Raw genomic sequence first — 27,224 nt, 5'->3', positions numbered from 1 at the left:
AGGTACCAGAGATGCTCTGAACGTTAGTGTTACGTACTAGGGAGATTTATTCTCCCCGCTGCTCAGGAGACAGCTTGCTTTTGACAAGAAAAGAAACTGAAAGTGGAGGGAATGTCTTTCTCTATTCTTCCAGGGTTCGGGGGCCTCTTCCCATCACGTTTTACTGATCCTTAGCCCTTGTTATGTAGCACGTGGGAAAACCAGGCAGGCTTTCAGCCACCCGAGCCTCGTTGAGGACAGACGTGCCCAGAAGCTTCTCTCTCCTTCCTCTGATATCAATGGGCCTTGTAAAAGCTATTACTTCTCCCTGAAATCCTCTCTTTCTTGTCTCTTCAGCTTGTCACTGCTAAAAAAAATCCTACTGCAATAGCAAATGCGTGCTGTACTTCTATATGTGGTTGGATTTTAAAAAAGCCAAAAAAAAAAGAAAATTATCTTGTGCTTGTTCTTTTCAGTGAGCCGAACAGTCATTTGTTGTATTTCAGGCTTCTCAGACCAGCAACTGCACTTATTCCCATAGAGTGGCAAAACCAACTCAGTTCTGCTATGGGGGAGTGGGAGGTTTGGGATCTGGAGCTCTTTGTGTCAGGGTCCTGGGTGGGAAAACGACACCGATTCCAGCTCCCAGGGTCACAGCGCGGATGGGTCACAGCAAAGGGACACCACAGGGAAGACAGCAGGTTGTGTTCTGGTTGTCTTTGTAATTTCGTGTGCCTCTCTAGGAAAGCATTTTGCCACTTCCCATGCCAATTCTAAACTGCTTTTGTTGAATTCTCTCTGTAGTTCATGTTAAGGTCCAGACTTTATTTAAAATCTGTTGTTATTTTCGCATGTCCTGTTTTTCTCAAGTAGTTTATTTTGTCTAAATACTGTGATTAAAAAGAAATTATTAGTCTGTGGGAGAATTTATGTCTCATGAAAAGGAAAGAAGTTTACAACAGCAAATTCTGGTTTTCCTTATTTATTTTAGCAGATAAACAGGAAAGCCGTTTTCAAAGCTGGACATGGTAGCTCTGTTTTGAGTACTTGTCAAAGTCCCCGGGGTCACTGATGCAAGACTTCTTCCTTCCCCCCCCCCCCCAAGCATAGATTCTCTTTGGGTTTGGGGTTTCGATTCTGACTTGATGCAGACATGAGCTTTCTTTCACTCCCCCCGCACCTGCCCCTCCTTTTTGGCCAGCATTTTGCAGCACTGCTGGCTATCTTCTCACAGGTTCCTCTGCCACTTTCTGCTTTGTTTCTTTAGGGGCTACGTAAAAGAAGAGCTGCCAAATCAAGGTAGCCATTAGTGGGTAACTCAAAAGGATAGCCAATTATAACCATAGCACATCATCCAGTGCAGCTAGCTTTGTGGTTTAAAAGAGGTGTTACCACGGTGTGGAAACGGTGGTAATTCGTTCCTCCTTGTTGGAGGTCAGTATGGTGGTGGGTGGATCTCAGGGCTTGGTCTCGGTAGTGTGTGTTCTGTGCTGGAAGGGCGGGCGGGTGTCTCTGCCGTAGCATCCATGGTGACAAGTGACCGTAGTTGGCTGAATGTATGAAACCTCCGAGGGGCGAGGACAAGTGCTGCGCGGGTATTCTGCGTGGTGCAGAACCCGAGCACGTTCTCTTGTTTGACATATTGTGTTTACTCAAACAGCAAAGAACGTTAAATGCTGTGAGATTGCAATGGTCTAGCTGTGTTCAGAGAAGGAATTTTAGGGCCAGGCAGGGAGATTTGTAAATAGTTCAAAATCTTGGCAGAAGCTACCTGGCCTCAAGGGTGCTTGTGGAACGACAACTCCTCAGCCAAGCAAAATACCGCCGCTGTAGACCTTAGCACGTCCTGTGTTGAGCATTTTGGTTGTGTTTTAAAAACCTTCTGCTTTTCTGCCCTTCTCCTGTTGCACTGTGTCCCTTAATGGCTGCTCTTGGGATGCTGGTGGGTGGGTTTCCTGATAACAAAAATAATGCAACCTAGGAAGCCTTTTTCAAGGAGAGATTTATGATGTCTTGTGTGTTCATCCCATTTCTGGAGACAGCTCTTCTAATGATAAAGGTGCATATATCTCAGTGTGATGTAAACAACTTGATGGATGGCTTGCAGTTTATGTGGAGAAAAATATTGGAAGCTTTTTATCTGTCTGGAAAGCTTCCTGGGAGGCTGGGAACAGGTGGCCTGGTACCGGCACACAGGTATATCATCATTACCTGCAGTCAGGCTGCTCGCAGGTACCGACCGTGGCCAGCATTTCTATTCTGAAAATAATCAGCTGGTGAAGGCAAAAGAGATGGAGCTCAAGGCTGCCAGAATACTTCTCTCTCCTTTACAGTTTAAAACCAGAGTAAGCAAAGATAGAGTATATTAATAGAATAACTGGCAGCCAGTCCGTGTAGTTAAAGTGATTCTTTAATCCCCGTTTAGGAAAAATCGCAGATTCAGTGATTGTAGTGTTTGGTCGCAGATGCGGGTTTTAATTGTGGAGTACCAGGAAAAGATTAGGATCTTAGATATTTATTTTAGTGACAGAGATATACTGCATATATACAAGTTCTCAAAAGGATATTCGTCTTTTCACCTAGGCAAACCATGTGTGCGTAGCTCTTGTCTGTATTTTTGCACCTGCATTTCTAGTGCGGGCACAAGCACTAATTAGCTTTTCAGGTGCAGAAATTCCACTTAAAAAATGAAGCCAATTTTCAGGTGTCATAAAGATGCCAACCAGAGCAATAAAATGTCTCCCTAATTTAAGAACACTAGAAGGCTGAATAAATTAAATATTGAAATACATAGAAATTCTCATGTTGAAGTTGATGGGTTTAAAATTATTACTAACATAAAATTGTCACAAATCTTCTTTTTCCAATCTGTGGCATGTAGGATTGCCTGTGTGAAATGTGCTCTAGTTGAGAGAGTTTATAAAGGGGGGGACGACTTTCCACTGCCTTCAGGTCTTGAGAAGCATCATTCCTTTGTGACGGCAACTCCTGTCACCCCACAGTAGCACCCAGTGTGCTTTTTATTTGTTCGGCAGTAACTGCACCCTTGTGATTAGAGGCCGTGGAGTTGCCTGACTTTGTGTTTTCAGGCTTCTATTTTAAAGGGTTATCCATAAGGGCAGGTTCTTGTTCAGCACCGGCTCAGCCAATCTGTTTTAGAGCCAATGGACATCTAATGGATCTCGTGCTGCGGTAACAGCTCTTCTGGCTTGGTTTGAAAGCATCAAAGATTTACACAGGTCACCTTGAGATTGTTTGCATGAAGCTGGGAAAATAGGTCCTCAGGGATGTTTTTCAGGAAGCTTGGCATTGTGTAAGTATCGATGGTTAACTGATCCTGTGTTGAAGGATAGTTGGGCTCTGAACAATGGATTTTTGTATACATGAAGTCTGAAATTCCGGATAGACTGGATGAACCACGTGCAGCATCGCTGCATGAATAGGTAATAACAGTCTGATCGGTGGGTGAGGTGTTTAAAACCAAAGCAAGTGAGAATGTTTTTTCGCTTCATGATGAAGGAGGAAGGAGAAAGTTTGCAGGGTTTCAGTCCTGGTGCTCTCCCTACCTTTATACGGGACCTGGGAAAGTTTCTTTCTCTCCGTACTTTGTTTAGCACGGAGCTGAAGGGATAGTTGTTGCCACCTCCACAGGCTATATGAGGATTAGCTTATTGGAAAACAGCTTGAGACCCTTTGGTAGAGGGCTTTATGATTTACATCACACAGAAGCAAGGTGCCAAAGTTTTGGGAACCGTATCACTGTAGGTTCTCTCTATGACCGACAGAGAGGAGGTGCACGTCTCCACAGCCTCAGTCAGCTCCCTCACCCAGAAACATCCCTCTAGAATTGGTCCTGTCTCTCCACATTGACTACAGAGGGAATAGGACATGAGCATCCATCTCAATTCAGTGGGGTGAATCCAGTTCTATAAAATGAAAGAAAAAAAAAAGGCATTATTATTAAAGCTCTTGATGTCTTAGGTGTGTCTTCTATTGCATGGAGTAGTTAGATGAACCTGCGGTAGATGAAATAAAAACTTCATAATTCTGAGCGTGCAAACTTCACGCATTTCTATTTGCTACATTTCTACCTGGTGTATTCTTGTTGCTCTAATCTTGTGCTTCAGTGCAAAGGGGATTTTTCATTTGGAGATGATGATGATGTTTTTTTCAATTTTTTGTTGTGTTTTTTTTTCTTTTGGCTTTTTTAATCGCATTGGGGACCTGTAGTATAAGTAAATTAGAAGTGCTTTTAATTTTTTTCTTTAGATGGGCTCAATTTGTAGTGCATAATAGTTGGCAAATCTTAGTTATATCCTGAGTATTATTATTGAAGATCAAATAGAAAAATCAGAGTTCACCATATGATTAAAAATTGCAGCATACCACAGTTCCAAAGCGGAGACCAACCGAGGTCCAACTAAAGGCCTTAATACCTTCAAGACTGGCATTCCTTTTTTTTTTTTCCTTAATATTTGATTTGGCTTCTAATATATGATTATATATTTTAACTAAATACTGAAAAACATTAAGAAAATACTTGAGAGTGGTGATTTGAGGTTCTGTTTTAACAGATTCTAGCGCATTGTTAGGGAAAGTGTTTGCTGTACTGGTCGCTGCAGTTTATGACATGCCGCTCAATGGGCTGAAAGGGTAAGCAAGCAGCAACCCATTGCAAACTAGCTCACAGGCACTCAACTCTGGTGACCTGAAGCCATAAGTCCAGGTTTTTTTTTCATTTTTCTTCTTTTTAGGTTGGCCTGAAAGAGGCTGACAAAGAAGGAGGAATTATGGCTGTTTGCTTTTTCCCTGCAAGCAATTTATGGAACATTTTTGCTGGATCACAACAGACATCTCATATTTAAAATCCAGGATGTACTTCCCCCTAGCCCCCCCAAAGCCACAACAGTCTTACTAACAGGACGTTGATGTTCCTTCTGACTAGATGAAGCTTTTACTTGAATGTTAATGCCATGATTTTTAACTAGGAAAAGCATGTATTATGTATTAGCTATGATACTGACTTTTCCTGAATGCGTTTCTGGTATTGTGTAATATGAACACTGTGTGATTTGGTGATCATAGTTGACATTAGGTTTTGGCTCTGAACTGAATGCATGTAGAACACATGCATTTGGGATCCACATCCTTAGTTTAATACATACTAAAATATTCACTTTTATCTGCTGTTTCAGACTACTTATGAATGTGGAAGAAAGAAAAATTTTTGATGTCCCGCCACTAGTTCCTGTTTCTTTTTAGCTGACAAAATTACTGTTCAGGAAAGTTGTATTACTGGGCATTAGGAGGACTGGATCATTAATATTTAACTGTGCTGGAAGTAGAAAGCACTGTAACAATAATAATAATTTGCACTTGCACAGCACATTTCTCCTGAGGATCTCAAAGCACTTTACAAACCATTTAATTAAGCCTTACAAAATCCCTGTGAGGTTTATTATTAGTCCCATTTTACAGATGGTTAAGCAAGGGCATAAAGAAGTTAAATGGTTTGCCTAAATGAGTTAGTGGCAACAATAAGCCTGTACTTCAGGAGTCCTGACCACATCTCTCCTCTCTAACAGAGAAGGTATCAAGTGACCGTAGGTTCTTGCCAGCAGCAAGCAGAAGAGCGTAACAGCTGAAAGCTGCAAGAAGGTGAAGTGTTTTGTTTGAGGTGGTTCACTGCAAGTACTCTCTGGAAGTGGCATGATGCTGTAGGTTGGTTATGTTATCGCTTGGTGTCCTGGCTGGAGACGAGATACGCAGCACGTACTCACCTTGGCCAAGGGACGGAAGGGGCCTGAGCACCCAAAATGTGGGAGCAAGAAGTGGGGGTAAGGTCTGGCTCTCCGCCTGGCCAAGGGTGTGTGTTTCATCCCTTCGTTCACCAGGGACATCTACACTGCTCTGCTTCTACCCTGGAAGAGACCGGTGCGCTTTTTTTATCAGTACTGCAGCTCTGGCCAGCCAGAAACTTGCTTCATAAAGTAAGGAAAGAAGTTCTTGCCACCAGACTTTGAATTTTTCCTATCATTAGCAGCTGCTTCTCCTCAGATGCCCAACATGAAAGGTTGGTTTATCAAGACATAAAGCAGAAGCATCCAGGCAAGGGGGACTCGTGCTTGCTGCTTAGCTGAGAACCACTTAGGAGGGTGTTTGTGTACAAATGCATTAGATTATGGTTAAGCAGCTTATGGACATAAAAACACATTAGAACTTTACAGCATGCTATAAATTACAGTTTTGCGGCATTCACAGCCACAATGTTAGGTAATTACATTCATTAATCTACTACTAAGAGCAAATAAAGTTGCCTCCCAAATGGTACTGTGTGCGTTTGTGCTCAGCTGGGACTGTGCCGAGAAGCGCCTCCCCTCCCCGTGTCTTCCTCCACCACTATTCGGCCTCGCTCAGAAACTTTCCGATTTTATGATGGTTTTCAGCAGACCAGACTTGCAAACGTAGTGGTCTAAACATTTAGGATCCACAGCGGAAGAATTTCTGATAATCTTGTCTCATACAGCTCTAAGCTCTTTCTAATAAGCTGTAAGCAGTGTATGGACTTATTGCAATCATTTAGTTAGGAAAGAAGTTATTGCTTATTGTCCCTTAGGTGATCCGTTTGTGCCCTGCCACCTGATATTTAGTAGTCCCTGTAATTGTTAGCCTCGGCAGCTAATATTCTTTTAACGCTTGTTTGGCCTTAGGTTGAGCATCTCATGCTTCATTTTCTTCTGTGCAGAAATATTTCCTTTAATTAGAGCAGATTCTCAGCTGGTGTAAATTAGAATGACTGCATCTTTGGGTCTCTGTGTTGAATGTCTGTCCCACTGACCATTTCTTTTCTTCCTCTTTCTTGATCTTGCCTTGTAGGGAAAAGCTTTCAAGCCACTTCTCTGAGGTGCAGCCATATTCTGTACAAGCAGTCTTCTACTGATTCCTTCTTGTTTCAGTTTCTTGTTTTGAGAGACCCTCACAGCCATTTTTTTTTCCTCTCCGATGGACCAAGTTTTATCTTTGACATCTTCTACCCTAGGACAACCAGCTGGCTAATCTCTGTCATTCAGCCACATTTTCACTGGGACTTCCCATGAATTTTTAGCCATGAAAACGGGAGAGCAGAGAGTTGTGTACTAACCAGTGTGTTCTCTGTTCTTAACCTCTTGGAATGTGTGTTAGGAAACAGAGCACACAGAAATTCCCCAGAAAACTTCTTCCAGTTTCAGTGACTGCTGCGCAGGGCACACATGTGAAAAGTATTGCTCGGTTAGAAGGTTGAAAGTAACAGAAATGGAACAGTTGGCTGGCTTATTACCCTGAATTTTTAAGAAATAAAGCTACGAACATAGATTTAGCGTCTCGGTCCGTGTAAAAACTTAAACCTACGCCCAAAATCAAAGAAAAATCCCTCTAAAAAAAGCTCACACCCTGTGCTGAAGGTATGAGTCCATTTAACTCAAACTTCAGTAAATCAGAAAGCAAAATCCATTCTCTTTCGTTTGTAAAACTTAAATGAATCTGATTATATAAACTTAAGCTTGGCCAAGTCAACAGGAGTAGAAGGCTTGTAGGAATGACCCACTGCTTGTATGTCAGTTGATTAATTGGGTTTTCAGTTGCTGATCTCCTTTCACATTCAGATCATCTTTACGTCCGTATAAAAAGGAGTCAGGAAGCTACCTGTGCTGCTGGAGCAGGAGCAGCCGTTATGTGAGCCGGTGACAGATGCTTAATCACACAACAGTCTTCAGTGAAAGGCATTCATCTATTTGCTAAATAGATGTAGTTTCAATGACACTCGAGCACTCCAGTTTCTAGGGAATTTCTTTGTCATTACTGACAAATTTATTATCCTGACCATGAAATTAATAAAACGCGGCGCACACAGCAACAGCTTTTTGATGGAAGGGATTTTTTTGTGTGCGCGTGTGCCACAGAAACCCCTCCAGCGCCATGTCCTGAGTTGTCATCTGCTTATTGCCCTGGATCACCATGCTTAATGACCAGAGGAGGTGGAAAAAAGCAGCTCCAGCATCTCTTAACTATGGGACAGGTCAGGAGGAGCACATTTGGCAGGGATGAGCCTCCCGTTGGAAATGCCTTGCTTTCCTCCACCTTGCCCAGCCGTAGCTTGGTGGTGTCCGTAGCTTGGTGGTGTCCGTAGCAGGCGGCTTCTGCCCAGGGCAGAAACATGCACGGCTTTGGCCTGTCACACAGACACGGGTTGGTACTTTGGTATCAGCACCAACCTGCTGCTTGTTCGCATAAGCAAGAACTGTAGTAATGGCCTTTGTTTCTGAGAGAACAGCAATTGCAGGAAAATAACTGCCTGGTAAATCACGTTTTTAAGTTTGACACTGTGTTTGCCTGTTACCTGCTTGGCTTCAGCCTACCTTTTAGGTGGTATATTGAGATGTGCAACTGCATTCATGTGGGCTTTGCTTCCCTTTTTTCCATATGTAAGCATCGAGAAATCAGAAGTGCCTGTTTCTAAGGGCAGTGCGTCCCTGCTGCCAGGCAGCCTGGCTCCTGTGCGCGCAGCAGCGGGGAGAGCCCGTCAGCCAGGCCAGCAGCCTGCTGGAACGGAGAGAAACCGGAGTCCTGCAGGAGAGCATCAAGACAGAAGGATGCCGTCAGAGTTGCATGTTTTGTGTCACGTGCAGCTGCTAACCTGGTCCTTGCCTTCCTGACAAAACAGCTGCCATTTTGGGTTAGTGTCAGAGCCGCGGAGCCGAGCGATCGTCAGCGCTCATGTATTACTAATGCCATCTGTGTCATCTGCGGAGCATCCCATAAAGCACAGAGAGAAAGCCATAAACACGGGCTTTCTCTTAATGCTGAAGTACCACGGTGAATCTTTGCTTCCCTTATGCACGCAGTCTCAGAGCTCACATAACACCGAGTGCTTTACTACACTGCTCAGGCGTTCAGTGACTTAATTGTGTGATGGTATTGATGTAAAATTTAACAGCCAGCGTGTGTATTGACTGTAGCTTCGTTGGTTGCTGCTAGAACATGCTGTGCTATTGCCCTGCTATTCATTTAGCTGTTTTGGTCCATTTATTAGATATTACAGAGATTTTCCTTTTCTGGACAGAACTGGTAGTGATTTCTGCAGTGGAAACCTAGTGGGAATGACTCTAATCTAGTTTCTGAGGATTTGTTTATTGGGGCAGCACATGCTGGGCTAATTTCAGGGTACGTGTTCCATCGTATCTTTTCTATCCACAAGTGAAGTTATAATGAGGGGATGTAGTACTCAGACAGCAGCTTTTTTTTTTTTTTCCCCTTTCATTTTCCCCCCAAAAAGCAGCAAAAGCAAAATTGTCTCAGTCAGTATTTATTGGCAAATTAGTGTTCCTAAAGACTTCCTTTTGCTTGTTCTTTTCTAGAGCTTGGAGAAATAAGATTTCACGTAATGCATCTGGGATTGGATTACTGGATTGAATTTTGCAAAGTACGCTAGGGAGAGCTGAGCCTGTTTAGAAAGCAGCTAAGCCCCTCTAAGTCAGTAAAAATTCAATTCATGATAGTTGATGAGGGATTTTTTGGTGTTTTTTGTTTTGGGTGGTTTATTTGCTGTTGGATGGTCATGTTTCCTTTGAGGTGTTTCATCAAGGTTTATTAAGCTTTTGGTGGAGGGGATGGAGGGGGGATACAGCCTTTCTCTGAAAAACAGGAGGGAAGAAAGCATCCTGGAAGCAGACGTCCCTCAGCCTGCTTGCTTGTTGAACACAAACATTAATTCTTATAGGAGCAGTTCAGCTGAGTTTGTACGTTGTGACCATTTTAGAAAGCCACGGAAATGTGAAGACGTTCAAAATTTATCAAAGTTGAGGTTGTGATTGCTTACTACTTTGCATCTGGTCTTTTGTGTGCTCGAGAGCTCCCGCTCCTCCCCTCCTTTCCTCCCTCCCCCTTCTCTCCTGCTGCGAGTTGAGGTTTTGGTCCTCAAAACCAGGCCAACCACATTATTATAGTGCAGATGGCAATAATCTCTGTGTGTGACTCTGATAACAGATCTCAGGACGCAGCGGGGTTTGGGAAATTCCAGCTCTGGTGCAGGGATGGATCTCGTCCCAGAAGAATAGTGTCTGAATTTAGATTCTGTTTCTCTCTGTAAAATTGGCTTGAATTTTTTATTTATTTTTTTTTTTTCTGGACTTCCTTTTCTGTTTCTTAGGCCAGTGGTACTGTGTTGCTGCTGCTTCTGGTTTTCTATGCTTGGAACTGAACTTTTTTTTGGAAGAGAGCACGAGAGAAGTTTGCGCAGCGCTATGCCAGCCTAATTAAGGAGAGGTCTGAGTGTATGAGCCTGGGAGGGAGCTGGGCTGAGCTGCAGGGAAAGGAGAAGTGGGGAAGGCTGGCCGATTTCTCAGGGGGTGGAATAAGTTTTAGTAAGGTCATCAAGAACGCAAGAAAGGAGGAAAAAATAAAATATTTTGTTGAAACCCTGTATAGTATCTTTTAGAGTCCTATGCATCTTATAATAGTCGTGAGGAGGAGGTTGCAGAAGTGTGGTATGTGAGAGGACCGTATCCTCCTCCCCCTTAAAATAGGAAATGGGCAAAGCAGCAAAATGCTTGTTGCTCTTCTAAGAGGAAGAATTAATGGCTTTCTAGGTGAGGTTTAATGCTCTCAGCAAATCTTTGCAGTTTATGTTTTTACATTATAGTCATTTTCTTGAGTCAGACATCCCTGCTGCCTGTTAAGTAAACACAAAAAGCATAGATTATCAGTTAAGAATATCGACAGCATTTCAAGTGCTATCAGAGAACATTTAATTCAGTTTAATTTTGTGATAAATCTCATGTTTAATCCTCTGGTTGCTCTGTAATCATGTCTCTATTGATCTTTTCTGAATGACTGCATGCAGTTTAATAAACTTTGCCATTAACCCAAGCTTTCTAAAGTGGGAGACTGATTCCGGTATCAAGTCCGATAGAACCAATAAGCACCTGAACATCATTAAGTCTGTCCATTATTAAACATTCGCATTAAGATCAAAGTAAAAGCGTAGAGGTGAATTTGCAGCTTATTAGAGAAAGAGTTTGCAATCGGAAATTCTCAGTATGTCAGTCAAAATCAGCAGCAGTTCTCAGCCTGGCTGATTCAAGCTGACACCTCCTTTCATTTCTTATTTCTCAAATCCGTCTTTCATCCTATTGAGCGACCTCCTTCCCTCTTTTCCCAGCCATAATTATATCCTTTACTTTATTCCATCTTTTTCACTCCAGGCATTTGTTTAGTCCAGGTTTTTGAGGTCATTTTTGCCTCATAGTAAAACTACAGAGTTTGGGTGTCTTTTCAAAGTGTAGATTTGGATTTTCTGTCCTGAGCTTTTACAAGGAGTGCCCTAGTTACATGAGATGTAAAATATGCTAGGGAACAGGGGTTATAGAATTGGAAAAAAAGGGATGGCCTTCTCAAATTTCTTCTTCTAAGGCCTGTTCCCACCGCTCCTCGCAGGAGCTGTCTCCCGTACTCCACATGCCAAAGTGCATTCGGCAGTTTGGCTGGGATCTATGGGGGCGTGTAGGAGCATTGCTTGCACGGGGGCTTCATACCAGCTGGGTGGCATTGAAATGAAGCACCTGAATTCCCTGTGACTGAGAGTGCGTTGGTGGCCTTGGAGCATCCGTGCATCTCTGTGACGTTGGGCAGGCGAACGGTCCCTGCAAACGCTCTGGCTCTCGGGAAGTACGAGGGAAGAGGGGACTGGTACAGGCTGACAAGATACCATCACTTGTGCAGTTTTGCTGTTTGGTGGTCTGTCAAAGCAGTGCTGCTCTTCCAGAACAGCTAGTGGGGGATGTTCAAGGGCTATGGGGAGCTCAGTGCAGTCTCTTCTTCCCTTTCCCCACTCTTCATTCCTGTGCAGGCATCCGAAGTTCTCAAACCCCAGGAGAAAGAAGGGTCTTTATTGATTTCAAAGGCTGCAACTTTTGTGGAGACAGTTGTTGGTGGGGGGAAGGCCAGCAGGAGAGCGCTCCTCGTGAAGCAGAGGCACTGGTCAGGTCAGAGGAGGAGGATGCGGGGAGCTGGCGGTGAAGGAGACGGAAGGAGGCTGATCCTCCTGGAGGGGGACAGAGAAGGAGAGTTGTCTGGAATTAGGATGAACGGGGAAGGGGAAATGCTGTGAGCCCTCTGTGTTAGGAAGGGGAACAGGGCATGCAGGGAGCCTGCCGGTGTGTGAGGGAAAACCATGAGAAAACAAGAGCCAAATACGCATACGTGCAGCTGAGCAGTAGCAGTGAGACTGGCCTGAGTGAAGGGCAGAGAAAGGCCGATGTAGACACTCTCCTCTTCCAGTACAGATGATAGAGAAGAGATGAAAGACATGACTTTCCTATCCCACGCATCAGCTGGAGGAGAGCAGGGAGATGCAAGAAGTACCTGCTCGGCAGGAGGCCTGGAGGAAGCCACGGTGTGGGGAGACGAGGTGGGGCGAGAGGCCGGGCGAGGGCCGCAGGTCCCACACCCACCGCCGGCTGCGGTGGTTTGGCCTGATGAAGCTGAAGGGCTGCAGAGGTTTGGAAGATGACAGACTGACTCTGCTACTTTCTCCAAAATAAATTAAAGAATAGGGCAAGCCCTGAGATGTTTTACGGTGCGTAGCGGTTGGACACTGTTCTATTTCTTATCCAGAAGATGGCCGCCTTGATCTAGGCCTGACCGGAGGGAGAGGTGCCAACTGCTCCATGAACCCACAGCACGTTTGCAGTGTCTTATTTGCATTGTCTAAGCCTGTGTGCAGCCCCCTTTGTTCCTCTGGTGCCTGATCCACTTACCTCTTTAAGTATTTAGCATTACGAGCCACAGATGAAATAGTATGTGATTTTACCTCCATTTTACAGATGAGCATTGCTGCATGGAAGGGCTAAAGGCCCAAATTCACAAAGCCATTTATTTCCTTTGGAAAACCAGTCAATGGGAATTAAACAGTTTTAGGCTCCTGAATACCCGCTTTGTGGACTGGGGCTTAGCTTACTGCTGCAGGTCACAGAGAGTCGGTGGAAGATCAGGAATTTCAACGTATGTCTCCAAGTACCCACATTAATAACTTACCACCTGAGTCCGGCCAGCTCTAATCCTGTGCCTGGCAGGGTACAACTTGTGATAAGATCAGACAAGAGAGATTTGGATACCGGCACCAAGAAGCAGCTTAGAAAACAAATCTTTAATAGGAAAGGTTTCCTTCCAAGTGCAGACTGATTCCTGCTTACGGTTCTAATTCTCTTCAACATATTCCATAGCTCTCGAGAGATGCATTGCAGAGCTTTATCTGCTTTCTGCTCCAGGCAAGTTTTTACAGAGAGACAGCAGTTCGGATGCTTTCTATAGAAGAAATGGTTACAAGTTCAGTCGAGACAGCCGGGTATATGATAAAGTGTGGTTTGAATGTAAGTATTGCTCAAGCGGTATGATTCACAGTTTTTGTAACTCCTCGCAAGTTTGCTGGAGGCATCAGCAAAGCTCTTGACTTGAGATGTTCTCTTTTGGAACCAGATCACCTGACTGTGCATCCCTACCAAGTTAAATTTGTAGCTTCTAGGTGGCTATAAACAAGAACTATTGCAGAAACTGCTTTTCCAGTCACTGACTAGCCCTGAATATTAGATGACACTTCAGTTTTAAAAGATCTACCCACAAAGTAGTTCAAAAAAGTTGAATATTTGCAGAAGACATCACATTTTCAGCCACACCACAACTGTAAAGGAAACTTTCTTTTTCTCTGGTGTATGAGGTAGCTTTACAAGGTCTGCGCCCTGTAATAAAACTGAAGAAAGTAGTCATCTCTGGCTTTCCCTTTTTTATTTATCCATCCTGTCTTCTGTGCCTGTTTAGCTGGAGACTCTGTATTCTAAATACATGATGGAGGGGAAGAACGGTGTTTCCCCTTGTAGGAACTGCTGAATATACCCAATGGGTTTTTTGGGTGATGCCACATAGACTGTGGAGCATCCGCTGGCTACAGCTGAAAACAAATGCTTTGATGTGAGGATGCGATGCATTAGCAGAAGTGGAGAAGTAAAGATAGAAAACGTGTGGCATTTACCCAGTGCGTCTGATTCTCTGCATTTGGTACGGTGGCTTATACCCTTTGTAAAGCAACAACGAAATGGTTCTGGTGTTTATTTCATCTGTGTATGTGAATGAGGACTCTTGAGATAGGAGCAACTTGTATATGCTTTGTAAGTGGTGCGAAGGACAAGGCAATGATAAATCTGGTCTGTTATGCTAAGCTGTGCTTCTGAACTGCGGAGAGGGGGATTTGCCAATGATCAGCACTGTACAAGAATGTAATCCCTCTGGTTTTTTGATCATCAAATTTATCTTCACTGTATCTGTTTCCTAGGGGAAGAACAAGCCAGCAAATGGAAAGGTTACATATTGCTCTATTTCTTAAACTTTTGTTCTTTACTATTTTTTTTTTCCAGCCTGAATGCTAGAAGGAGGTTTCTTTTGCAGATGGGAAGTTGAACCGTTGTTTCTTTTTTTTCCCTCTAATTGCACAAAGGTTCTGATCCTTTTCCTAATGAAGAATATTACCAAGCTTGCCTTACGTGATGCAGTCCTCTGGTCCTGTCTGAGCTCTCTTTCTCTCTTTTTCTCTCTCTCCCCTTATTTTCTCATCACTGTTCTTTCATTTTAAAATCTGCCTTCATCAGTCTTTTGGGTGAGGTTGTATGCCACATGCCAAGAAACAGCGGTAGAGTTAAGTGGTTCCCAGAGAAGGAGAAAGAAAATCAAGAGGAATATGAGACAGTAGGAGCTTAGAAGACAGAAAAGCTAGTGTGTTAAGTAGTTTGACTTCCTGACCCACAAGATGGAAAAGAGTTGTTTCAAAATAGATTTTTATTTTGAAAGGCTCAATAATTATAACCCGTTATTATGAGGAGGTTTTTGGTTTGGTTAAAAAATCTGCAGGTTGGAGCATTTACCATCTGGCATAATCCCTGAGTAGCTCTTCTAATTCTGTCCTTTTCCTTGCGTATTTCTGTATGGTCTGTCCAAAGAGCTAGGTTTGTCCTGCTTGTTTGTGTGTGCAGAGGGATGCCTCCGGTTTCCCAGCATGCTCGTAAGGCATCTTTTGTGATACAGAACTAAATGATGTGGATGTTTCAGTCTCTCCCTATGTAGCGCAGTTTCCTACTTGTTTTTACCTATGTTGTCTCAAGGTGTTTTTTTTGTCTTGACTCCTGGAGGGCAGATTTTCTGGTCTAGTTTTGAGGCCACCACAGCAGCAAAGCTGACCTCTTCTGTGCTGTCCCCACTCAGTTCCTTTCTGTGGCCGTGGTATTTTAATGAGCATCACGAGACCTTTAGAATACATTGGACTTTCCTGGTGCTGTACCATCTTTCCGCAAGACGGGGAATACAGAGGTGCTTCTGATTTGATTTACAAACCATAATACATTTTTTATGAATGCTGAGTGCTGTGCTAATGAATGGTGCCAGTGTGAGAGCCTGGAGGCTGAAGTCATCTGTTTAGCCCTAGTGCAGGAATAGCAGGGATGAGAGCTGTCTAAGCCCACATCCATTTACTCTAACCCTACCAATAAGGGGGGGGGATACCCTTTAAATGTAAGATTTATTGGCCCACTAACTCCTTGTCCTCAGTCCATGGCCTGCCAACGAAAGTGCCATTTGAATTATTCAGCGAACACCATATGTATCTGGAGAATGGAGGAGCCCACAGTCAGCTTCCTGCCAAAGGCTCCTCTGGAGGGAAGTAGGATTTCATTGCAGAAGTCTCCTGGTAAAGTTGGCAGGACGTTGGGCAAAAATAAAGCGCTGATGCTTTCGGACACAGAATAAGCAAGGTTAAAAGGGGACATGTTCTTTACTTGAGCAAAAATGTTGTTTAAGGCGGCAGTGTATTTTGGTCAGTATATGCAGATTTTGTACGAGTACGGATACAGACATGCCAAATTTTTATTTGGGGGAGAAAGTTTGAAATTTAAAATACTGCTTCCATTCCAAATCAGAACAAAAAGTGCAAATTAGACAGCTATGTGACGGGAAAAAATTCCCAGAAGTTTCAGTGTAGAACTGAAGAGTCGCTCAATTATTTAGACAAACTGAAATCATTTGTTTTTCATATTACTCAGTGTGGTACTTGATAACTGTTCAGTTGGATTCTCTCCGCCATGAAAATCCCATTTTTCAAGGAGAAAAATTTTTGGCCCTGCTGTGGCATGAAGCTGACCCTTAAACTCAGGTGCATCTGCCTGAATCACACAGTCCCAGCCTGTGCCCGCAGGCGAATGCGTTTCTGCAGCAGATCAAAGGCTGCTGTGCATGGTGTGGCTATATCGAATAACAGTGCTGTATACAAATATGGGATCCTTACTGTAAATGTGCAACTGGTATGTTTTAGCACAGGAAACAAAACAAATTCACCTTTGTTTTAGGAGCTGGCTTAATGCTGCTCTGCCTCTGCCTAATCTATAATCGTAACTGAGAGTGCGAGAGCAGTGAAGCCTCTTTCTTGGCATGAAGATTTAAAGCGAGCATCCCATGGGACTCTTTTTCTCTCCACACCCCTTCTTATTTCTTTTCATTCCTCAAACAAAGAAAATAAACACTTTGTGAGAATGCGGCCATGCTGCTTGTGGGGTATATCGAGCACTTTTATTTAAGGTCCGGCACTGTGAAATCAACCCAGAGCTGGTGGGAATAGATTTCCCTTGTGCCAGGGCTGTCTACTGTGTGAGTGGTCTGGGGGATGTAAGATCTGTAAAGCATCTCTAGGATGGAGTGGTGTGTTACCAGTAACACGCCTGCTGCATTAGAAGCACTCAGAGTCATGCCCTGAATTCGGCTGGAGCTGGTGCTCACGGAGCCAGAGGGGCCCCCACAGCCCTGTTCGCTCTGAGATCTGCCCTGGTGCTTTGCCAAGTTATACAGGTTGTTGGTGTACGAAAGACAGGTACTTATCCAAAGACAGGTACTTATCGAAGATGACTTGAAAAGTTTGAAAGACTGTACGTGGAGGAGTTGGAGGCAACGTGGCAAAGACTATTCCAGATGCCAGTGGAGGACGCAGGTTTCTTGCTAGGAAAGGCTGCTATTTCAGACAGCATATACTCAAAAGCGCAAGCGCAGAGTCATAGGTCTAATGAAGTCAGATGATTTAGTCAAATCTTCAAGAAAGAGGTAACCTGAACTCTGCTAGCAACTTCTGTAAGATCTAGAGAAATCTCTAGGAAAAACATGATGGGACTTCTCGGCCGGCAGAAGCTGGGTGGAGTGAGAGCTTCAAGATCTCTTTCTTTTGGCAGGAGTACACAGGTTTCTGGCTAAGTCAGTCTGAGCAGAGTCAGCTGTGTGTGCTTTGCCTTCCACAAAACCGGGCAGCCCCAAGAAAACCGGCTGAGCGGCTCTGTAATCAAAGCTGGCATTGCTCAGCTCTTTCTTGACACTAGCTCCAAGAGGAGGTTTTTTTTCCTAACTGTGGTTCATGGACTCCAGTAATTTGGATGACTGTTCTCCGCAACTGTGGTGTGGTATGGTATAGTATTTTGAGGGATAAAAATGAGAACAGAGAGGGGAGGATAAGGCTGAGAATACCACGTCGTGTTTGAAAGAGATGGAATAAATGGATCGCAATCAATTGCTCTGATAGTCATCTTCAGGGATGACATCAGTTGTTGCCAGCTTTGATTTCATAGGGCCTCTTCAGCTCAACAGCTGCCATTGTAGTCTTAGATTGCAGCTAAACATTTATTTTGTGTCGCATCTGTAGGCTTAGTGAATACTATGAAAAATGTTGTATAGGACTGTCCATTTGGCTTTTCAGCTAAGTCACTACAGCTGTTTTGTAGAACTGGGTGCCTTTGAAATCTTGAGTAATTCTGTTCTGCTGTTGTCAAAGTTGGTGTGTAGGAGTAAGTTTTAATCTTTTGTACTCAAATACTTGAATAAAATTTCTTTTTAAACTCGCTCTTTATCATGTCAAAGTAAAAAATTGAGTGTATGCTCCTATTCTGCAGTCTCAAAACAGAGAAGAACAAGTTTAAGGGTTTTGCTAAAATCCCACTGAATGCAGTGAGACTTAGACACACGTGTACGTGTAATGAAATGTGAGAAAGCTGTTCAGGTAAGGCACAGAATCAATGTTACGTAGTCCGTGAATAATCACAATGGAACAACGCAGATCTCATTTGAAATATCAAGTTTCATAAATTGTTGAGAAATAGAGTGTCTGTGTCCAAACACACAGCGTGCTGAAGAAAGGCATGGTCTGTTTGCTGAACTTATGAACAGAGAAGGATATTTATTTTGCAGAGTAAAATACTTGTTTTAGATGACTTCCTTAGGCCCAGTGTGTTAGGAGAAGTCAGTCACAGTTTACTTGTGCTGAAGAGTGACTGCTGTCCCACTACAACAATGAACAGTGTAAAACCTAAGTACAATAGAGCTGATAGCCATACATTCTTTAAATAATGCCAGGTAGAACACAATTTAGAGTGTATAACTGTGGCTGAGTCGAGGAGTAGTATGTGTACGGGATCCCTTGTTCCCATTTGCCTGACGTGTGTATGTAGCAGGCAGCTATGGATTTAAGTTCCTCCAAGTTCTTTTTTATTTATTTGGCCCTTGTGTTTTTATGAATTGTGATACTGCTGTTAATGATATCATGGCCTACTTTATTTCTTGAAGATGCTGAAGTCATTTACTGAAGCTGGGCTGCCTTGCTCTGGAATGGGAGGCTCTTCTCTTGTGGCACCACCGGTTAGCGAAGCTGGAAGGTGCACGAGGAGAGAGAGGATTGCAGGGGGATTTCGTCGTCTTGATATGAGTTGAATGTAATTAGGATCTAGTTTTACCTCTGCCTCCATCTCTTATTTAGTAGTGGCATTGAGGGAGGCTCTCACACTACATATTTTAGAAACAGTCATTATCTGTATCCTTAATTATAAGGTGGTGCTTACTAAAGGTTGATTTGCAGGAGTGCTCAGCACTCCCAGTAGCTGTTGAAATCAATGAAGGCTGTGCTTCATTAGATAAAGTGCTCCGTGGAGCTAAGTTCTCTGAAAAAATCAAATCTTAGGTGCTTCCTCGTGGGCGCTTAAAATTAGCGGACGTTTTTGACCTGAACGTGTCAGAGCTGTTGTTGCTGCCTATAAAATGGGAATAGTGAAATACCTTCATCTGGCTAAACAGCTGTAAAATAGGTCATTGATATTTGTTGGGCATCTGATACTGTAGTGAGTAGCTGTATAAAAAAGCCCTTGAGGAAATTAATAATAGTGCATTCAGAGGAGGGTGTGAATGGAGTGCAAGTAAACAAGTTTTAGATCCACACGTTGGACAAAGAGGAGAAAACAAAATCCTGAGTGGCTGCTCATTAGCTGAATACCTTCCATTCTGCACAGGGAAATACAAGCATGCGATCAGGTAATTAAAGATTGTATCATGACGCATATGCACGAGAGGCATGAATTAAGGTGGTGGTTGCAGCCTTAATCTTGGCCTTTAATAACTTCCAAGTCCTTGACTTCGTAACCTCAATAATGTTGCTTTAATGTAGTTTTTTGTGTGTAATTTAAATGAGCAGCACCTGAAAAGGAACCTTCTGTTTATCAATGATATTGTTAACAAATGATTTTGAGATGAAAAATCAAAGCAATCTCTTTGCTACAGAAGCGCTTTTATAAAACATATCTCAAGCAGACAGCAACTTGCTTTTCCATTGTTTCGCCTTCATCTGTAATCACCACGTAGCGTCCTGCAGCCTGGTACAGCGTTTCATCTTCAGTCTGTTGCACAACCTCTTTTGCACAACGCTGAACCACTTTGTTTTCAGATTCCAGAGAGATGCAGGAGGCAATGGTTTGTAATTTTATGAAAACAAAGCAAACAAAATAAGATTAAACCTTTCTGCAGAGGTCTTGCGACTAGAAGAAATTGCTGGGATTAGTGGATGGGCTGCTGCACCCAATACAGTCGACATCTTGGCTGGCTTCACCAGTTCCTTGTGTCCTAAAATACCATAATTTCCACCATTTGAGAATCCTTTTCTCTTTTGCATTGCACTTTACACCTGCCTTCCTTTCTCCCTGGTCTTGTTTTAAGACTGTTTGCAATTTCTTCCCCTAGATAAATGCTTTTGAGGAACTAACGGTGCATTCAGAAGAATACACAGTGCATTTAACTATCCTATCTGGAGGGAAATGAATGACTGCTATAAACATCTTGGTTTTATTTTCTGATATTGAAAGATTGCAGGGACGAGTCAGTGCATTGCTTTCAGACTTTTACATCTTGCTGTTTCTGCCAGAACTAAAATTACGAAATGCGCGTGAGAGATATTAAAGTCTTGGGGCATTTTCATCCATCAGCTATGAATTCTTCCCAAATGTAACAAGAAAACACAGTATGAGTTGATAAAGACTGTCAAGATGTGATGGCAAATTTGGTACCCTCAGCCTGACGTTGTTTCCTGATTTTGAGAAGGTTTTGGTTCAGTTTGTGCAGCTGTCTGTACGTGTTGCTCTACTGGATTCCCAGCTAACGATACCCGCTGCGTGCTGCTAACGAAGCTGCAGTATTTCTCTAGGCATCCTAATTTCTTCCAAGCTAAACTTTCGTAACAAATTTTCTCAGCCAATATGGAGGTGGTGGTTTTGTCAGTGTTTCTGTTTGCGGTTTTTCTGTTTGCGTTGTTTTTTGAGTCCGCGTTATGGTCATGTCTGTAACTTGGAAAGAATTTCAGATCAACTTTTCTAGCTAGTCAAAATGGTTTGGGGTTGTTTTTCCCCTTAATTGGCTTCTTCCTTCTGCACTAGCGTTCCTGATCAAATGTGAATGGCTTGTACCTTGAAAATAGATGGAAGGCTCCAGAAGTACCTTTCTTACAATTCTGTTAGCAAGGATGCTTGGATGTCTGAATAGTGGACAAAATAGATTCAAGCTTGCTTTTCTAACTATTTGCGTTTTAAGTGCGGCATTACATTGACATCTCATGACTGTTTAATAATTTGGGGTTTTTAAAAGTGTTGTATTTGTTTATACTTAATTTTATTGTTGCAGTGAAGGATAAATTGTCGGACTGTGATATAAAGCTGTTGTGGACTTTAGCAGGAACCTGAGGAGCAAATAACTGGAATATGGTTGTACATTGATGCAGTGATTATTTGGTTTTACTAGCCCTGCAGTGTAATCTATTTCTGGTTTTAATAATAAGTTTTCAAAAGTTCCACTTTGCTGGGGTCACGTTCAGTGCGAACTGAGAAAGTAACTTCTTGAAACACTGGAATCACCATGATAATCCACAGGGACAATTTGGAAAGATCAAGGCTTGAAATCCCTGAGCAGCGCCTGAAATTTTCATCCTGATAAGTGCCTGCAGTGCGTTTGCTACACAGTGCATTTACAGCCTTGCTTTTCATCAAGTGTTCCCATAGCAAAATCCTCTAATAAGGGTCGGAACAGAATTCCTGTTGTTTACGTGTAATTTTAAGTCATGGTCAGAGGGAAGGAGGCCGGAGGAAAGGGCAGCAGCCACGGACGGGCTCTTGGGTGGGATTCATGGGGGTGAAGTGTGTACCCCGCAAAGCGGTGTGCTCGGCTGCCCCCGAGCTTCTGATTTATAATTATGAGCTGTCATTTACATAGCAAGAAGATGGACTCTCCAGAAATAAATCAGGCATAGCTCCCTGAAAGCTTAACACTTGATGAGAATGCAGTGTGTCCTTCAGGCCTCCTACCTCCAGAAATTATCCCATGTACCCATGGGGGCTGCCTCTCCTCCCCTCGCCAAAAGCAGGGCTTGGATTGAAATTGTTAATATTAATTGGCGCCGAGATGATTGCAGTGCCACCCCATCGGGTTTCAGCAGCCCTCCTGCTCGCTGACGTCGCGGCGGGAGGCTGTTCAGCATGGGCGGCTCTTCTCCGCTATGGCACGTACAGTGGTATCAGGTTGATTAATGTGCCCAATAGAAATAAAACAAATGGAAATTTTTTTAGATTATACAGTACACTCATAAATATTAATGCACTTTTGTATTGAATTGCATGTAATTACATATTTATACATTTAAGTCACCTTCCTGATACACTTAAGGCACTTTACTGATGAAAGATACCTCTGAATAAGATGGTTTTAAACTGTGCCTAATATGTTTGTAGGATTTATTTAATAATGTGTGGGCTTGTATGCTGGCAGGAGAGGAGAAAAACCTCCATTAGAGTCTGAATGTGTTGTTCACAGGATCTGCTACTTGGTTTGAATTGACTCCACGGGTAGTTGCTGAAAAATACGTCTCGACATGAAATATTACTACATCTCCTTATCTATGTAGATAAGGTCTGTGCAGTCCTGTCACCTTAGAGTAATTACAGCTTATTACTCTAATCATGATGATGCCTGAAGTCTGTAATTAAGATTGTGCTGGCTAATGTACTAGCACACGGCGTGGTACAGCTATTGTCCTATCTAAACAACAGAAAGATAAAAATTGGATGAGGGAGAAAGGGCAGAAAGTGGGGCAGTGATTTATGCAGGGCCACAGTTCCCAGCCAAGCGCCGCCTCCGCTGAACCCAGCAGCTTCTGAGAGGGCAGGATCCGTGCACGTCCTGCACGGCCTCGTGTGCGCTGCTCTACCGACGGCGTGTCCACAGCAATCCCGGGCAGTTTGCACCCTCGAACACGAGGATCGGCCCCCCGGTGATCTCTAGTCAAGCTAGTTTTAATGTATCCTGTCCATTTGTGTCTAAGCTTTTATTCTTTTAACATGTCCTGTTGCAGTCCAGTCTGCAGACGAAGAATTTAGTATGTATTTCTATATACATATATATTTTAAGGCCAAACCGTGTATCTGTTGAAAGCAATGAGAGGTTCTACCGTACAATTCAATAATACAGGGTTTGACCCACAGCACTCTGTAATTTTCTCTGCAGTGATGTCAGCTGGTGAAAAGCAGGCAGCTGTTCTGGGGGAACGTGGTTGTCTAAACACCAGTCTTTATGTCTAAATTTCACAGTAAGCCCACCCACCCACTTTCACAATTTTCAGAACATGGAGCTCCCTTTCCTCTCTTTGGTTGTGAGCAGAAGAGGCACCTGTTGGAGATTTTTTTGCAAATCGTTCCTTCTGTCTTGGAAGACACATTTTCCTAGAGTTTGCAGGAGGCTTTGTGAAGCTGCAGCTCATCTTTCCTATAGGTGTATACACAGATTCTTTCATTCCAATTCTGGCGTGAGCTAAACTTTGCTTTAGGGGTATCTTGACAACTCAGGAAACTTTATGCAACTGGCTAGAACATGGGCTTCTTACTGAGGAGGTTTCCCAGATATGCCCATAGCGATCTGCAAAATTCGACCCGTCTTACACCCTCCTTAAAAGTTAATGGGAGCTCGTAATGTCTTGATGGCAGTGCTAGCCCCATTAGACATTTTATAAGTGTCTGGAAGCCTGCCACTGTTTCATTTAGATCCCTAGCTGGGGAAAAAAAAAAAAAGAAAAATAGAAATCTCACAAAAGCTATTTAGTCATTAGGAGAATATTTCTTTTTCCAGAAAGTTTCCCTTTCTTCACTCCTTCAACCTTTCACATTTAGACTGAATCTTAATAGCATTTCTGTCTACAAATACGAGCTCTGTGTTTTAACGGAAGTCCTGTGCTGGTATAATGTGCTATTCATAAAGCGCTGACGTTTTTGATATGCATCTGAAAAAATAAAGATTTATGTTTATCATTAGCAGCGTGATGATACTTATCTTAAGGCATAAATCTGTTCTATGATAAAATATCTCATTGTTTCAATAGAGTGCATTGAACAAGTTGTAATTCTGGTGCTTTTCTGCTGTGCTGAAGTTGCTCTGTGGGAATGGCAGGATTCCTTGGTTATCCAGTTTAATTCAGGAAGTGTAGCCAAAGAGGGCTGAAAGCGGGAATCGCTGTGCAAGGTGCTCTGCGTTTGCTCTCCAGGAGGTCAACGTGTGTTTGTAGTTGATATTTTATGAAGTTATTGATGATGAGAATTGGTGAAATAGTAACCTTAATATATGGCACCTGAGAATTGCCATCGTGCATTTGTGACATATATCTAAATCTAAAACCTTCCTGGGAAAGGAGGTGGAAGGTGCGCTCAGAAGAGTCATTCTTCTTGCTTTATTTTCCCTTGGGCTTGCTCCGTAGGATCTCTCCACTTGTGTATGCAATTTTCACAAGGAGATCTCAAAGCATGGTAGGATGATGGGTGCTACGACTGACTCATTTTTAATAGCTGGAAGAACCAGAGAGGCATGACCTTCTTAAAATACTGATCCTGCTTTATAACTAAGGGTGCTAGGGATTTTTTTCATGAGCTTGGATAAAGCTCCTAACTTTTCTGGTATGAGTTAACACTATGGGAAGAAAAGCTCAAGATATTTCCCGTGGTGTCTTAGGTGAAGAAAAGGTAGAAAAAGTGTCTTGCAGCTTTTGTTCCACACTCCCTTCTTTAACGCTTGTAAAATTATTCTTTTTACCAAATATCAAATTTGAACGTTGATTGACTTCAATTTAATTAATGTTCTCATTGGTTTTAGTTATGAATTTTGTGAAGCTCTTGTGTTTTAGATAGGCATTTAGGGAGCATTCTTTAATTAAAGCCAAACTGATTTTTGCCTTTAGGCATGGCTTTTTTGCATTAAAAGGTGGCATAATTTGAATTATATTCTCCTGAACCTGAATCTTTTTGTGACACAGGGACCAAGAGCCCCATTTCTTTCCTGCTGCCAGTTATAATATTAAGTGGCAATAAACAGAAGCACGAAGGCTTACAAGATCACGCAGTACTTGATGGTAGGGTACGGAGAGCTTTTGGTTAAAACAGCCAGGCATGCTAGTAGAGTATGCTTAAAGTATTACACTATTTAAGTAATATGCCACTTATATGGAAATACTGTACTCCTACGTATGGACTTACTGGAGTAGATCTGACTTAGCAAATTGTATTTATTAGATGCACAATATGCATTGTAATTTACACCTTTCCAATAGCTTCTAATTCTTCTCTCCCAGTGACCCTCTAACCTCCTCTTCCTCTGCCTTTAATTTTGTGTTATTGGAGAAAATATTTTTCAAGTAACATTTATTTGAAACAAAAGTACGAATTCTGTGTGTTGCAGGTTATTAGTCAGAAAATACAGTAGCTGTAGGCTAAGCGACAAAACTCCTGTTTATGTTACAAGACTTCAGTGTTTTTTATGGACAGACATTGATTCTGGGGTTTAAAGAAGGGTCAGTAACAAAGTTTTCAAATACGAACTGGGGGTTTGGGGTTTTTTTTTTTTGCTCTTTCCCCACCCCCTTGAGATTTGGAAATCTTCTGCTTAGATCAGGCCTGAAGGAAACGTCCACCGAAGTCAATTGAGATTCATTTACTTTAATTGGATTTAGGTCAGCTCTTGCCTTGTCCTGTCGCATAGAAAAAATAACATAAATGCGAAAAGCCAAGCCTTGTTTAAATCAAAGACAGTTGTTAATTTAAACTTTATAAACATATCTGTCTTCTAAATGGATGCTTACTTGATATATGAGGTGGGTTTAAGAATTATGACGTTAATGGTATGAAATCTAAAGGAGTATGTGTCAGCTTCTGTACATTCACTTCAACTTAACAGATTTTATTTTGCATTTGCCTACCTTTTGATGAAGTGGACACCCCTGAAGACTGCTTTCTCCTTTCCTGGCGACTGTGGCATAGCCTCAAGAATGCTTTGCTGTTCACCTAGAATTGCTGTTTAAGGAGGTCAACCAAATCAGAGCTGTATCTTAACCGTTGTGTTTTTCTTCTCTTCCTTCCCCCACTCCCTCCCTCTGCAGAAGGACGTAGCTCTGAAACCTCAGGAACGTGTGGAGAAGCGACAGAATCCTCTAGCCAAGAAGAAACGGGAAGCACTTACCAATGGGCTGTCCTATCTTCCGAAAAAGAACAGACTTCACCACCACCAGTACAGCTCCGACAGAGAAAATGATCGTAATCTTTGTCAGCACCTTGGGAAAAGGAAGAAAATACCGAAGGGCCTCAGACAGGTGGGAGACGAGTTACCTGTTGCGGGGAGGGAGGGCTTTGCCTGTTGGCACATGGTATGTAGAAGCCGATTTCTCATTTGGTGGGATCAGTTGTTTTAACCTCTTTGTAGTCATTTTATTCTTGGGCTCTTGGGTGCCGCGTGGTACCATGTCCTGGTACTAGATTAGATGAATTGAGTGGGAAAGCAAGCAGCGTATTGATGCTAGAGCCAAGTTGGTTAATAAATGTGCAGAGGTTGGAAGAGCATTCCAGAGGCTGGCTGTGAGACTGTCAGGGCAAATAAATGCGGTCTCTCTATTACATCGTTAGGCTAACTTTGTGCTATAAATATGCCTTCTTGTCTTTAGACTTTGTACACAGAAGCATAATACCCCCTTGAACATCAAGGGCAAGGTGAGGTAATTGCAAGAGGGGCAGCTGTTAATCAAGACAAAGCTCTGAGACTGATTAGGTGCAAGGAGCTCATTTGTAGGATGTCAGTGGTACTGGGGTGTGCTCTTTTGGGTAACTAATCACCTCCCCCTAAGCAAAAACTTCCTGCCTTCCCGACACCGGTGTTCCCTTACTGCGGTAGCTGTGGCGCACGTGTGACCAAAGTGAGCAGAGAGCAGCCAGGGCTTGAGGATGGAAATCCTGGACTCTGATTCAGGACTGTGCAGTGTTGTGTTTCTTATTTTTAAAAAAGAAGAAAGCGTGGCAATTGTGATTTCTCTGGTGAGCAGGATGCAGAAAAAAGAGCCATGTTTTGCTTTTTTTGAATATCCCTTGTGTGTTTGATATATATAAAAGACTAAATTAAATCTGGGCATTTTAAGTAACAGCGTGCACCCGTGTGGTCATTTGGCTCATTGTCTGCAAAACTGAAATCTAATGTAACAGTAAAAGGTTAGTTTTGACCTAAATTTGAGTGGTATTAATGACTCTTTAACCAAAACATATATGTCTAATGGGGATGATTGATATTCATTGAATGAGTCTTCATCTTTGTTTGGTGTAAACCAAACATTGCTTTGCTGAGAAACTTTTAGAAAATGGTGAGAATTCACTGCTTCTTGTTTTGTGAGCTCAGGGAAATGGAAGGAACATTGAGGATGACAAGTACATTGACTTGTATTCATTTTGGATATTCAGAGTTGCAGAAGCTGGTATGTTTTCGTGATTATTTTTAAGCCTACACTGTATATAGAAATAAAATAAGAGATTATA

General features: G+C 42.7%; 1 protein-coding gene across 5 annotated transcripts in view; it reads left to right on the top strand.

The window, feature by feature from the left end:
• AUTS2 (activator of transcription and developmental regulator AUTS2) overlaps window positions 1–27,224 on the top strand; it is a 798,248-nt gene that overhangs the window by 188,940 nt on the left and 582,084 nt on the right. For all 5 annotated transcript variants that reach the window (XM_054210341.1, XM_054210344.1, XM_054210343.1 and 2 more), the window contains exon 2: window positions 25,808–26,017. In XM_054210341.1, the coding sequence (XP_054066316.1) occupies window positions 25,808–26,017 (210 nt within the window). The remainder of the gene's footprint in view (window positions 1–25,807; window positions 26,018–27,224) is intronic.

The sequence above is a fragment of the Rissa tridactyla genome, chromosome 7 (assembly GCF_028500815.1).
Source record: "Rissa tridactyla isolate bRisTri1 chromosome 7, bRisTri1.patW.cur.20221130, whole genome shotgun sequence".
Lineage (NCBI taxonomy): Eukaryota > Metazoa > Chordata > Aves > Charadriiformes > Laridae > Rissa > Rissa tridactyla.
This window is presented reverse-complemented; position numbering and strand designations above follow the sequence as displayed.